Raw genomic sequence first — 14,842 nt, 5'->3', positions numbered from 1 at the left:
CTACAGTATTTGCTTTTAAAGGTACCAAATCAGATTTTGTCTAGCTTGGGTATTTCATTGACAGGAATATAGTTTTGACTACCATATATACCAGCAGTCACCAACTAGTGGTCCATGGACCACTGGTTGTCCGTGAGAAAATTTTGGTGGTCCGTAGAAAAATTATTTGTATTTTTTATATTGCACTAAATACTATTTATCTTTTTTTAAAAATCATATTAGTGGTCCATGGGATTTAAAATTATAAATTCAGTGGTTCCTAAGGTCCAAAAGGTTGGTGACCCCTGGTATATACCATGTCCCAACTAACTCATTTTCCAAAACAAATCACTTGCATTTCTTCTCCTTCCATTTAATACATGTGATCAATGAAGTTTATTAACTTGAGATATGATGTAATTTGTTCTCTGCAGAATCCATATGATGGCTACAGTCCATCCAGTTGACTCAACACAGGAGGAGCCTTGCACTAATGCAGGCTCAGCAATACAAGCCCAGAGTTCTTCCTAGTACAAATCATTTATGGCTGATCATCAGGATCCACCCCCAGATGAATTAAAGCAATTTCCTCAATTCAGTGCCCCTCAAGATGCGTTCATTGAGCTGCCAATTTCCATAATCTCCTACCATCATCAAGGTTGAAATCTCAGTTTGGAAAGAGAAGAATAAACTAATAGCATCATGTCAATCCAATTTGCTCCTGGATTCTTGGAGCCATTCTACTACAGTATGTATGGGCATCCAGAATCTGGGGAGAATCTACATCTCATTTGGCCTCACACAAAGGAGCCAAGTCTTCGGTGAGAAACCTCATCTCTAGAAATGATAGAAAATATCTATAGCTCGGATGGTAGATTATAGAATATAGAATAACAGAGTTGGAAGGGACCTTGGAGGTCTTCTAATCCAACCCTCTGCTTAGGCAGGAAACCCTATATCATTTCAGACAAATGGTTATCCAACATCTTCTTAAAAACTTCCAGTGTTGGAGCATTCACAACTTCTGCAGGCAAGTTGTTCCACTGATTAATTGTTCTAACTGTCAGGAAATTTCTCTTTAGATCTAAGCTGCTTCTCTCCTTGATTAGTTTCCACCCATTGCTTCATGTCCTGCCCTCAGGTGCTTTGGAGAATAGCTGGACTCCCTCTGCTTTGTGGCAGCCCCTGAGATATTGGAACACTGCTATCATGTCAACCCTAGTCCTTCTTTTCATTAAATTAGACATACCCAATTCCAGCAACCGTTCTTTATATGGTGGTGAGAAGCCAGAAGGAAATTGCATCTTCTAACAACTGTGAGATTTAGTTAATGACAGCAACTGGGATGGCTTTAGAACCACACTTCTTAGCATTGGAAATTCCAGTCCCAACTGCCATATGCGCAGAGGACTGCCTGCCTGTTATTTGAAAGCTCAGCTCAAAAGTTGCAATTTGTATTCGTATCCCTTGACCAGTTTATTGCTCTGATGGTATCCCTTCTTGACGTCTTCAGGCCCATGCTTGGAAAATGAGTTGCCCTTTTTCTCCCCCTGTGGTGGTTTGTTCTCTGAGCTTGCTGCTTAGTTTCTGAACATTTTGTCACCAGGTTAGGTGACATCCTCAGCAGGACTTCGGTCAAAGCTGGTCTGGCTGTTTGCATGGTTTTATGTTTTCACTGTGTGTTATACAGTACATCAACATTTGATCCCCGTTGGGTATATTATATCACCTAACAAGAGCCAAGTGAGAAGCAGATAATCCTTTTCCTTTCCCATCTGCATCTGAAGCATGCTCCAAAGATTTCAGCTTGGCTGCCTCTCAGGAAAAAGATCTGGCACAGCCTTCCCCGTTTAGGTGAATTCACATTATTCTCAGGCAGTGCCTCACTAACTGGGGATAATGTGGGTTATCACGCAACAATTACTGCAAGTTCAAATCTCACCAGGCTCAAGGTTGACTCAGCCTTCCATCCTTCCGAGGTAGGTAAAATGAGGACCTGGATTGTGGGGGCAATAAACTGACTTTGTATAAAAAAAGAACACTGCTTGCGGGGGCCGAAAGCCCTACTAAGCAGGTATATACAAAAGTATGAAGGCTATTGCTTACCGCATTGTAAGCCGCCCTGAGTCTCCGGAGAAGAGCGGCATATAAATCAAACCAATAAATAAACAGAGTGAGAAGGCATCTACGAAACTATCATATAAGCAATCCTATAACCTAACTGGCTAAAACCAAAGAGTTTTGATATATGGCTCTTCCCCACGACTAAGTGGACATGTTTTTCACCATGCATCTGTAGTGGACATGCTGTCCCTGCATCCAATTCCATTTGCCTCCGTTCTAGGTTGAAGAAGCCAGAGGCCTGGTGTCCTCATTTCCCTTGCAGGGAAGGCTGCCTTCCCCTCTCCTTTCCCCACATCAGCAGCTGATGGGAGAACCGCCTGCCAATCCCAGGAGTGCCATTACTGGTCCTGAGGTACAGCGAGGATTTAACTACAGTATCTGTCAGTCGCCAGTTCTCCGAGTCTGCAGATCTGTTGCCAAGGTTGAAGAAGACAGAAGGCAAAGGAAGAGAAGAGATGCTTCACCATCCAGGCTTTTGAGCTGATCCTCTGCTTGAGGATCTAGATGAGTCCAAGAGTGGACAGCCTGAATAATAGCTGACAGATCAGAGAGAGGCACTGAGTGAGTCATCTCTCTCTCTCTCTCTCTCTCTCTCTCCCTCTCTCCCTCTCTCTCTCTCTCTCTCTCTCTCTCTCTCTCTCTTTCAGAATGCAACATGTCAATTTTTGTTTAAGGTACTTTTGAATGTAGGTTTATTCCTTTCATGGAATACAGTAAATTTGTATTAAAAAACAACTCCACCCCACAACACCCAACATGTGTGCAGGGGTGGCTTTATCATATAGACTCACATCTGGCAGGTGCAATAGAGGAGGGTTCTGCCCTCCTTCCCTCTCCCTCCTTCCCTCCCTCTCTTTCTCTCCTCCCTCTCTCCCTTCTTCTCCCTCCCTCCCTTCCTCCCTCCCTCTCCCTCCTTCCTTCCCCCCTCCCTCTCTCTCTCCCTGTCCCTCTCTCTCTCCCTCCTTCCTTCCCTCTCCCTCTCTTTCTCTCCTCCCTTCTCCCTTCCTTTCCCTTGCTCTCTCCCTCCCTTGCTCTCTCTCCCTCCTTCCTTCCCCCCTCTCTCCCCCTCCCTCTCTCTCCCCCTGTCCCTCTCTCCCTCCTTCCTTCCCTCCCTCCCTCCCTCTCTTTCTCCTCTCCCTCCCTCTCCCTTGCTCCCTCCCTCTCCCTCCTTCCTTCCCCCCTCTCTTCCCCCCTCCTCCTCTCTCCCCCGTCCCTCTTTCCCTCCTTCCCTCCCTCTCTCCCTCCTTCTACTTCATTACACAGGCTATCACCCGTACACACAGAGCTGATAATAAGCAAGCTTGCCAATGGAAATGAGATGTACAGCCTGGTTTGAAAGAATGGCTCTCCTGTTGCCCAAAGCTGAATAGTCCTAGGGGATGCTGTGCAGGGACCAGAGAGGGAGATATCATGTAGGTTTTGGACTGACCTTTCTGCCTTGGGGATCAACTGTCTTCACCATCGACAAATGGTTGGTGAAATGTCTCAGGGTAAACCCATTTGTGTAGGCATCCACAGCTACTCACAATGATGCCAAAATGATGGAATGTGCATCGTGACATTGCAGGCGAGCTCCGGCCTTTCTAAGGTGTGTTACCACATTGCACTTCTAAGAGGAGGAGTCTTTTTATTATATCTAAGAGGATATAATAAAAAAATATTATATCGCTTGCCCTCCTCCCTTCTTCACTGACATCTATGCCCATGGTGTAACTTCAGTTTACTGATTGCTTAAAGGAAAAGAAGAGCCCCTTTAACAAAATAACTGCTTAGTACAACTTTCAACTGCTCTGGATTGGGGCACCAAAAGAATGCAAGATTTTGACAGAGAAAAAAGATTGCCGGGGCAATGTCCCTTCCTTAATTAAAAGAAAATGGGGAACGGTCTTCAGGGATTAGTCTCAGTCAATGCTAGTTAGTCCCCGAAAGATTGCAAGTGACACCAGATTTAACAAAATAGACTTCTAATGAAGAAGCTTTGCAAAAAAACAACAACCCACAACTGAATTAAAAAGTCCCTTACCCATTGCTTTGAATAGGAGAGGACTGGAGCATCAAAATACCCCAGACTGACTGACTCAGGGACCAAACAACCTGATGATAGTTCCAGCTATTTTGGACTCCGATTCCCCTCAGCTCCAGGCAAGATGGGAAATGATAGACAAATGTAGGAGCTGCACTCCTAAATACCTGTGCTAATTAAAGCCAATGAAAAGTGAGATTCAGGTTAGGAGAAGATCTCTGGCTGATGATAATGCAAGTGGGGTATTGAGCGCTTCGATGCAGGCAGGAGGGAAGTCTGCCAGAAGAACGGCTGGCTCAAAACCCGGGATCAACTCTCCAGTCCAGCACAAGACATCCTGACCAGGGAAGCTCATAAATCAAGCAGGGGAGTGATAAATAACTTGTTGCTTGTTGGATCCCAGCAGCTGCATGTAAACTGAGAAGCAGGGAGAGGGAAGGAAGGGGCCCATCGCAAAAGCCTAGCGTATCTCTTCCTGGTTAATTGACTGAGCCTAAAACTAAACATGGTGAAAGAGTTTGCTCACCAAATTTACGAATATTTTTTTTTTTAAAAAAAGAGAACCCATCAAACAGAATCTTTTCCCACCCACAACAGTGGATAGCTAGAAGTCCATAAAGAAGAAGAGAGCCACTGAGAAAACAGGGACCACGGGTTGGGTGGGGTCCCAGGTTCCCTGCCGGCAGGGCTGGGCTTGTGAAAGGAATTCGGGGAATTTTGTTTTGTCTTGAACTTGCACCACAGGCTGACGATCGTTTCCATTTGTTTTTGCCCATAAAAGGATGGGAAAGCCGTGCAATTTGTTTTCAGGCATCACGGCTGTCCTGGCATCCTTTGGGTCTCTACCTGCAAAAAGAGGCTCAGAGCTGCATGTGGCCCTTGGGACAAGTTGGCAGAGACCTTCCTTTCGCGCCTGGCATTTAAAGGTATACTGCTTCTGTAAAGGAAGGTTCCATCTAGCTGCAGCGACTAATCTTGTTAGGAGTCTTTGACTAACTCTCCAGTTTGAAAACCGGTTTATGGCATAAGGCAATCAGCTTCCCTTTGCTTGTCCCAAATAACTTTCCTTTCATGTTTCTGAGCTGCAGGACACCCTCACCGGACTATCCCACTAAAGATGACCCAAATTGCACCGACCTTCGGAGTTTGCATAACAGGATAAGCATTTGGCTAGCTTATTTTTTATTATTATTATTTTAATTTGATTTATATGCAGCCCTTCTCCGGAGACTCAGGGCGGCTTACAGTGCGTTAAGCAATAGCCTTCATACTTTTGTATATTTTATACATTTTAGTTTATACTTTATACAAAGTCATCTTATTGCCCCCACGAACTGGGTCCTCAATTTACCTACCTTAGAAAGGATGGAAGGCTGAGTCAACCTTGAGCCTGGCAAGATTCGAACTTTTACTTTAATTGCAGACAGCTGGTGTTAAATTACAGTGCTTTTGTCTGCAGAGCTATCCAGCTATATTATAGCTGGCGTGCCTGGGGACAATCCTGAAGTGACCCTAGATACCAGCAGCCGGAGAGGGACGTCCCAGGACAGGAAAGCCGCTTCCAGCTGTTTGGCACTTTATTATTATTATTCCCCCCACCCCCGTCCCTTTCCTAGGAAGGGAAGCCTCGGCAGGTTGGGACTTTTGAGAGGGAAGGAAGGGAACCTCAGGACGGGGCAGAGCGAAAGGATCAGGACTTTACCCCGGGCGTAGAGGTTGGAGAAGTCGGTCTCGGTCTTCTGGAAGCGGGCTTCCTTCTCGCTGTTCTCGCAAGCCAGCAGGTTCCGGGTGCTCTGCCTTTCCTTGAGCGCGCTCACCAGTCGGCTCTTGTCTTCCAGGCTGTTGTTCCTTTGCAGGAAGCCTGCGGGGTTAGGACAAGGGGGACAGGTCAGCAGAGAAGCCTCGATCGCGCTTTCCATGGTCGCCCCGAGCCAGCAGCTGCACCCCTGGAAAGGGGTCCCCGGGCCGGTCCCACGGGCGATGAGCTCTGCCCCGCGCTCCTCTACACTCCCCCCCACCCGCTGTCCGGGAGATGGATTTATAGGGAAGGAGGGAAGGCGCCCGCAGGGAGGAGAACTCAGAGGACCCCCCCACCCCGACAGGAGAAAGGCAAGGGGCGGGGGGGGGAACGAAGGATGGCCCATGCCTTTTCGCCTTTGGCTGGGGGTCATCTTTGGTCACAAAAGGGGACATTCGGGACGAGGCAGGATGGCTTTTCGCCCCATAGACTGAAATGGGGCGGGGGGGGGGAGAAGGCTTCCAGGCAGTTTTCAGGGAGGGGCGGTCATCACAGTAAACGGTTTGGGAAAACAAAGGAAGACGCCTCCTCCGAGACCACCCGGGAGGATTGTGGAGGACGCAGAACCCAATAAATATACGCAGGATGAGCGTATATGTCCACATTCCTCCAGATGTGGTTGAACTACAATTCCAGAAGTCCACCCAGCCGGTTTAAAAAAAAAAAAAAAGAAGGGCATTGGATTTGTAGTTCGGTCACGTAGGAAAGCCACCGGTGGCTCATCCTTCTTTCAAAAAGAAATGGAGAATGTCCCTCTACACATCTGGCGTTTTACGGATGCCACAGCAGTTCTGTGTTTTGAGTGACGTAATCCCAAACATCAGTCTGCAGCCTCGGTCCCCAAATATATGAGACTACTGCTATTTATAACCCTGTTTTATAATAATGATTCATCACAATCACACACACACACGTTAAACCAAACGGAATACGGTGCCCCAAAAATGAAAACAGAGAAGCATGCCGGAAAGATACGCCAATTTCGAAGTAAGGCAAATACCCCCCCCCCCAAAAAGGCTTGATCTAATTAAAATCGAAAGATATTCGCTTTGCATATTTGTGTTCTATATCTGATCGTCCACCGACCGCGAGGAAGCCCCAGGAGAAAAAGGGGGAGGGAGGTTAAACAGATCAAAGCTAGATTTTTTTTTTAATTTGATTTATATGCCGCCCTTCTCTGGAGACTCAGGGCGGCTTACAGTGCGTTAAGCAATAGCCTTCATACTTTCGTATATTTTATACAAAGTCAGCTTAATGCCCCCACAAACTGGGTTCTCAATTTACCTACCTTAGAAAGGATGGAAGGCTGAGTCAACCTTGAGCCTGGCGAGATTCCAACTTACTTTAATTGCAGACAGCTGGTGTTAAATTACAGTGCTTTAGTCTGCGGAGCTATCCAGGCCCTATACCCGAGAGCGTCTTCCCATTAACAGAATAACAGCGTTGGAAGGGACCTTGGAGGTCTTCTAGTCCAACCCCCTTCTCAGGCAGGAAACCCTATATAGTATACCATTTCGGACAAGTGGCTGTCCAATCTCTTCTTAAAAACCTCCAGTGTTGGAGTAGCCACAACTTCTGGAGGCAAGTCGTTCCATCGACTAATTGTTCTGTCAGGAAATCTCCCCTTGGTTCTAGTTTCCTTCTATCGTAGAAGATCAAAGCACTGTAAAGTGGAAGGATGGATGAGAGATTTGTAGAGCTTGAAGGTACCCTAAAGGTTATCTAGTCCGACCCACGGCAATGTGCAGGAAAACCAATGAAACCATGCATCAGAATTAGCTGCCTAGCCTCTTTTTAAAACCCCCAAGAGATGGAGGTCCCACAATCTCCATATCTAGACCTTTTGTCCTGTTGGACAGATCTCACCGTGAGGAAGGATCCCTCGCCCCCGATCTCCTTTCCTCGGAACTCGCCCTAGCTAAGAAGGTCGGAGAGAGGGACGAGCCAAGTGGGGCAATCCGTTTATTTAGGGCGGTGGCACTCGTCACTGTCACCGAACTTCCCAGAAGTCTTTTTTTTTAAAATTTGATTTATATGCCGCCCTTCTCTGGAGACTCAGGGCGGCTTACAATGCGCTAAGCAATAGCCTTCATATTTTTGTATATTTATACAAAGTCAGCTTATTGCCCCCACAAACTGGGTCCTCATTTAACCTACCTTAGAAAGGATGGAAGGCTGAGTCGACCTTGAGCCTGGCGAGATTCGAACCTGCAGTAATTGCAGGCAGCTGGTCTTAATAACAGGGTGCTTTAGACCACTGTACTACCAAGGCTCTTAAATCTTAAATCTTTAAATCTTTGCATGACAGCAAGAACGGAACTCTGCCACACTTGGCCTCACCTAGACCTCTTCTCGACAGGCTTTCGATGGGCTTCATTTCATAGGTGCCCCATTACCACAATGGAGCAAGCTAAGCCCTCCCCGCACCCACCCCGACGCAGCCTTATCCAGCCTGGCCGCGTTTATTTGTTCAAGCCGGGAAGGACCAGGTAGATCGAAAGCAAGCGGGACCAAGTAGTCAGCCTTTAGAGATCCGGGTTTTCATACCCTCTTTTTGAAGGTGATACTGGTGGGAGGCTCCCAACGGTTAATCGGAAGACCGATCTTAGGGTTCCCCTTTGAGTAAAGCCATTGGCCGCCTTGCTCAGAGGACGCTTTCCTATGAGGAGGACTTTTCTAGTATGGGGAGGTTCTCGGGATCGGAAGGAGGGAAGGAAGGCCCTTAGATTCAGTGTTGATCCTTCCTTCCTTCCTTCCTTCCTTCCTTCCTTCCTTCCTTCCTTCCTTCCTTCCTTCCTTCCTTCCTTCCTTCCTCCCTCCTTTTCCTTCCTTCTTTCTGTCCTTCCTTTTTTCCTTCCTTTTTTCCTCCCTCCCTCCCTCCCTCCCTTCTTCGAATCAGTGTAGATCTCTCTCTCTCTCCGCCCCTCCCTCCCTCCCTCCTTGCCTCCCTCGTGTGAGTGACTGGCCCAAGGTAACTCAGATGGCATCGTGCCTAAAGGAGGAGCCGAAGAGAGAAGCCTCTGCTTTTCTAGGGATAAATTAGACTCTCCTTTTCCAACCTAGCGCCCCTCGGATGTGTTGAATCCGCAAAGCCAGCGGGGCCTTTTGCCCCCTGGGATCTCCAATTCCAGCACAGCCGAAAAAGGTGCTTTGGAAGGTCGGGGGGAACGGATGGAAATTCGCTAGACACGAAGTCTCTCTCACTTATTACGGAAAACCAATGGAACGCGGAAGATACTTTAAATTTAAGCGTTTGGAATTGCGGGTGTTGAGGGACGGAGTTTTTTTTTTTGAAATGCGAAATTAAGCCAGGTCTGGATGCGAAGAAATTGGCCGAAGTAATATGGGAGAAATGGGGTGGGTGAGGGTGGACAATCCATTAAGAGAGCGCAGCCCTCTTTCCCCGCGAGCTCACGTAGCGCCCCCCCCAGCTTTCCCAAGGGAGATAAAGGGGGGGGGGAGGCACCTCCGCTCACTCTTTTCCTCACCGCGAAACTTGGAGAAGCGAAAGGAAGGAGAGGTGTGGTCCTTAGAAGCGATCCAGTCGGTGCTAAGCAAGGCTGCCCCCAACATCATCTGTCCTGAATCAGTCGTCCCTCCCCTTCCCCGTGATGCTACGAAGATTGTGGGTTTTCTACCAGCTGGGGGAGCTGATGTAGGGGTAGAGCAGGCAGAGCTGAGGGGTGGAGTTAAGCCTGTCATAAGTTTAGAGTCCTTGAATTCCCACAAGCGTTCCAAGTCCAACTCCTTCTGAGTTCTGTTGACCCTTATCTGGTGGCAATCTAGCGTTGAACTTTAGTTGACCAGTTTCTTGCTTACAGGCTTGAATGAATCTTCTATGCTGCTGCAATCTTAAGGATGGTTTCTGATTCTTTGCACCTGACAGCTGTGCTGGCCAGTATATATCCAGTTTCCTTGCAAAATCGAGCTCTGGAGTTTTGCTTATTTGAAACACTGACTTTTCCCCCAAGGTACTAAAGGACTCCTAGTTCAGTTCTTGTCTATTTGAGTGATTCTGTGCCACCATCCAAACAACATCTTATGAGGTGGACCAGGTTTTTTTGGGGGGGGGGAGGAGTGGCCAGGATTTTCAATCACTGACCAGTCCAAAATCCTGCCGGTTACATTTCATGGTTGATGAAGATTTGTAGCTCTTCAGTCTTTGGTGGACAAAATTAAGAGTAACCAGGTCAAATTCTCTCTGTTATGGGGTTCAGGCATTCCAGGTTATAATTTTATAAACTGGCTTTAGCCTACTTCAATATGTGAAGCCAGCCAATTATGGCTTACTTATGGACAACTATTTAACCAAAGCCAGGAAGGTCTACTGGTTAAGGTGCTGAAATAATAAAGTGATCACCTTGTATGCTGTCTTGAACTTCTAAATAAAAGGTAGAATATCAATCCGACATCATAACATAACAACATTGGCATTAGGATAATGTGTGAAATCAGTTAATAGCTAGGCTCAGACTATAAACTTAATCAAGGTTAAGATAGTTTATTTGGGGTTTGTCTGAACTTAACCAGCCCTGATTTATTCAGTAAAACTGGTTAGGAAACCTTGGTGAGCTAACATGGCCATTGAATAAGAGAACCAAACTGGACCTTTTCTATTCAAACCTGAAGCGTTAATCACAAATTTCAGCTTCTTTATTATTATTTAGCTAAAAGATGTACAAATATAGATGCAGTTGTTCAGAATATCAACACAGCATCTGCAATTGAAATTCCACCAAACGTGCATTGTATGCCAGGTTAGAGATGATCATTTAGTAGATGTGACCTTCATTAGATGTGAAGGAAAACCTTAGCAGGTCTCTGTCTTGAAACAAAATCTCCCCAAAGGATGTTAAAATAGGAGATGAATTGAACAATAATTAAACTCGTTTAAAACATCAATTTATGAGTCTTGCCATTGCCCACCTCTTATTCTCCAGATCTCTGGGGCTGCTAATCCCACCAGCTTTAGCCAAGAGGGCCTTTGGTCATGGCTACTGGGATTAATGTCCAGGAAATAATACACAGTCTAGCCCAGAGTTAAACAGGTTCACACTGAAAGCAAATCCACTCTTGCAGGCTTCCACTCATCAGCAAACCAGCACCTGATAGCCACAAGGCTAACCTTGCCTTGGTTCAGAAGTTAAGCAAGTTGAACCTGGTTATTACTTGGTTGGGAGACCACTAGGAAAAGCCAGATCTGAAGACAAGACACAGATATCAAAAACATCCGGAAGATAGCAGTGGGCAACCACTTCAGCATTGTGGGCAAAAAAACCCCAAAACTTTACATGGATGAACTTGACTTGAAAGAGATTTTATCTCTTTTTATCTCCTAGTAATGTTAGATATGCAAGGGATCAAAATATGAGGCTACTTAATTTGGATTTTCTATCTTTCTTGGCCAGACTAATTGATAACCATCACTGAACTATCTTGGTGATTATTTCCTTTCTAGAAGCTAGATAAACACAGATTTTGAAAGAAAAAGTGAATTAAAACAAACCTAGGGACTTTGCCCGCAGCCAATTAGGGCTGCCCTCTACTCCTTGTTTAAAGGTGAACCTAGTTATTCTCATTCTAAAAACTGAGCCAGCCTTCTATGAAGATGATATATCAGGAAATCTTCCATTAATGCATTAACCAAGTGGTTGCATCTTCATGAGGTTAAAGTAATAAGTACAGATTAGGCAATTACTTTACAATAGATTGTCTATCCCTTTCCTTTCCTGGAGGGTAATGAGGTTTGATTGGCTTTGCCTCTGTAAAGCATTTTTTTTTTTAAAAAAAAAAAAGAGGAAACCCAATTTTATTCAAAGCAGGATTTAAAGGACTTGGGGCAAAGAAGGAAATAATATTAGATAATGAGATGCATATTTATAAAATGGCAACTTCTCTCTATGTACATAGAAATGGAGAGAGAAAGGGAGAAATTCTGTGTGTATGGCTCATTCGTTTTAGCTTCAAATGCTGAGCCTTATGAATTAAAAAGGGGGAAGAAAATTGTCCATGATTGAAAAGGAAGTTTTCAATTTGAAAGACAAAGACAATGCCTCTTTTGGATTATAGGGTGGGATTGCTGAGAAGACTGGAGCAGAACGCAGGAAAGGAAAAGGACTTCCAGGCTCCATTTGATGGCATAAAGATGCCTTTATTCAGATATATTTTGGGGCTGTCTTTGAGACACTTATCTCAAAGTGCAATCGTTTGTACCCTTAATGAAAAGTAAGTATTCTTAAAGGCGGTGGAATGAATTTCTGAGTCACTATATTTGGACAGTGTTTTTATTAGGCCATGAGGTTTACAAAAGAATTGCAAGCATTTAAGTTTCCAAGAACTCATGGGGGGGGGGAGGGAGAAGAGGGGGGCCGTAATAGCAAGATTTGCATCTGCACCAAAGTAAAATCTTAGATGGATTGCTGGGAGAATCTGCAAATAAGTACTTTGGGTCCCTTGGAGGATTTCACACAAAATGCTAAATCCAAAAGCCAGATTTTAAAATGCAGCTGTTGCATTCATGAAGGTTACATCAGAACAAATAAAGAGGCCATAATATGATTTAAATGATACACAGAAAATGATAGGTATAGATAGTGGCTGGGCCTCCCCAAACACGCTAAACCATAAATTACTCAATCCTATTTTCACTTAGTCTAGTATATCATGCAAACCTAAAGTATAACATATATAGTTTTCTACTGTTTTCCTTATTAATAATTGGGAACATTCATTCTATACCTTACTTTTGGACGAGTATTTTCCCTAAGACTAATCACTCAGCAGGGGTAATGCCAAGACTCATCAGTTCCGAAAACCATATGTTACAAAACAGAATTTGAGCAGATGCAAGATATTTTCACCTCATCACTACTATATAATCATAGAGGCCAAATGCCAATGAGACCAAGTTTAGAGCAAAAGCACTGATTTCTGATCAAGTCTCTGACAGATTAAGTTAGGCCCCCTCATTGTAGAAATTAAGCCTCCATTTTGAGAAACCTGATAAAAGAACTTCTTTCTATCATGATCCCAAACATATTTACTTGTTCAATTTCTTTTTCCAAATAGCTTGAATTTATGTTGGATGGTTTCATCTTGATTTATTGCAGCAAACCTGAGGCCAATTGCATTCTAACAGTCAAGGTAAATGTTACAAAACCTCAGGGAACTACCAGAAACCTAAATTTCTTTTTCTTTGAAATCTCGTATAGAATTTTGAGAGACTCTCTAGAGCTTCATTGGACAAAGCCTATGTTACCTACGGGAGAGCATGGCCAATTAGGAAAGCTATGCAGATGATCTACACTTGGTTACTTTCTAATTGGCCAGGCAGGTTTTTTTTTTTAAATTCCAGTTCACTGGTTGACTATAAATCAAGCAATGTGTTTCTTGACTGTGGGTTCCTTGGATGGAGATGTAAAGGAAGGGAAAGGGAAAGAAGAAGAAGAGGAGGAGGAGGAAGAAGAAGAAGAAAGGGAAGAGAAAGGGGAAGAGGAAGAGGGGGAGGAAGAAGAACAAGAGGAACAAGAAGAACAAGAGGGAGAGGAGGAAGAAGAGGAGGAAGAGGAGGAGGAAGAGGAGGAAGAAGAGGTGGAAGAAGAGGAAGAAGAATTTGGCTATGTAACTATGCTTGGGAAATGAGCCCTAGAGGCATCACGAGCATAAATTACAGGTCAGCTCTGATTTATCTCAAACAAAAAGAGACTTTCCTAGTCACTGACACAGTTGAAGAGAAATCAAAATGGACATTATTTTTCTTGTTGGTGTGGAAAAAATTGCCTAGTAGGGAAATTAGTTCTTTTTCTTTCTGGGAAGAACAAAGATGGGTCAAAAAAGAAAACTGAAGCATCCGATCCCAATTAAAATAGAATCAGAGTTGTGGATAATACCGTTCACATCGAAAGAGGGACATTAAACCCTTGCGTTTCTTCATGCTGATAATTACCTATTCTTTCCTAGTTTCTTACGGAGGTGATATTTAATCACTCAAGGGAAACTAGCCAGTTAGTACAAATTTAAACCTATTTAATTTGGGTTATTTGCATTTTGAACACCCTCCCCTCCTTTTTTTTTTTATATTACCTCAAACAATCCCAAAGACATTTGAATAATAGATGTGTTTTTCGGGTTGAGCTTTAATTAGTTTTTATTATTGAATTTAATTATGATGTTTCAAGTGATTTAAGCCTCCGCTGAACCACAAAGCTCATAGCCTTTGACAGCCATCATCCAGCTAAAATACTGCTGGGCCTCCTAGAGTTGATATACGAGACAGGAAACAATTTCCCTGCTCTTTATTTGGGGGGGGGGGGCGGGACACCGCATAATCGCTAACTCTGCTTTCCTTATGCATTTATTTAATGTGTAAGTAAATTCAGCGTATCTATTTCCTCTATACAAATCAAGATAGGCTCCATGTATTTCGAAAGTCAGCTTGTTCAAAAAAGTAACTTGGATTATTCTCAGCAACGTTCAGTTACAACAGAACGTGCTTGTACTTGGATAGAACTATCTCAATTCTATAGATCCGCTGGATTCAATCACAGCTCAGCGAACAAGTTTGCATCCAAAGTGACGCGCAGCCCCAGGGGACCCGCATCTCGGTCCTCCGAGACCCAGAAGGCTGAAATCCACGGAAATGAGGTGCATTTGCACAGCTAGAATTCCCCTTGCCCTTTCTCAGACCTCCCTCCCTCTCTCCCTCTCTCTCTCTCTCTCCCTCCCTCCCTCCCGCTCTCTCTCTCTCCCTCCCCCTCTCTCTCCCTCCCTCCCTCTGTCTCTCTCTCTCTCCCTCCCTCCCTCCCTCTCTCTCTCTCCCTCCCTCCCTCCCTCTGTCTCTCTCCCTCCCTCCCTCTGTCTCTCTCTCTCTCTCTCTCTCCCCTCTCCCTCCCTCTCTCTCGTTTCCTGCTAGAGAACAA

General features: G+C 44.8%; 1 protein-coding gene across 3 annotated transcripts in view; it reads right to left on the bottom strand.

The window, feature by feature from the left end:
• Positions 1-14,842, bottom strand: part of GAD1 (glutamate decarboxylase 1) — a 57,251-nt gene that overhangs the window by 32,369 nt on the left and 10,040 nt on the right. For all 3 annotated transcript variants that reach the window (XM_034427221.3, XM_034427231.3, XM_034427239.3), the window contains exon 4: positions 5,829-5,987. In XM_034427221.3, coding sequence (XP_034283112.1) covers positions 5,829-5,987 — 159 coding nt within the window. The remainder of the gene's footprint in view (positions 1-5,828; positions 5,988-14,842) is intronic.

Source organism: Pantherophis guttatus, chromosome 1, assembly GCF_059756535.1.
Source record: "Pantherophis guttatus breed Tessera chromosome 1, ASM5975653v1, whole genome shotgun sequence".
Lineage (NCBI taxonomy): Eukaryota > Metazoa > Chordata > Lepidosauria > Squamata > Colubridae > Pantherophis > Pantherophis guttatus.
The sequence above is the reverse complement of the archived record's forward strand: the minus strand, read 5'-3'. Positions and strand labels throughout refer to the sequence as shown.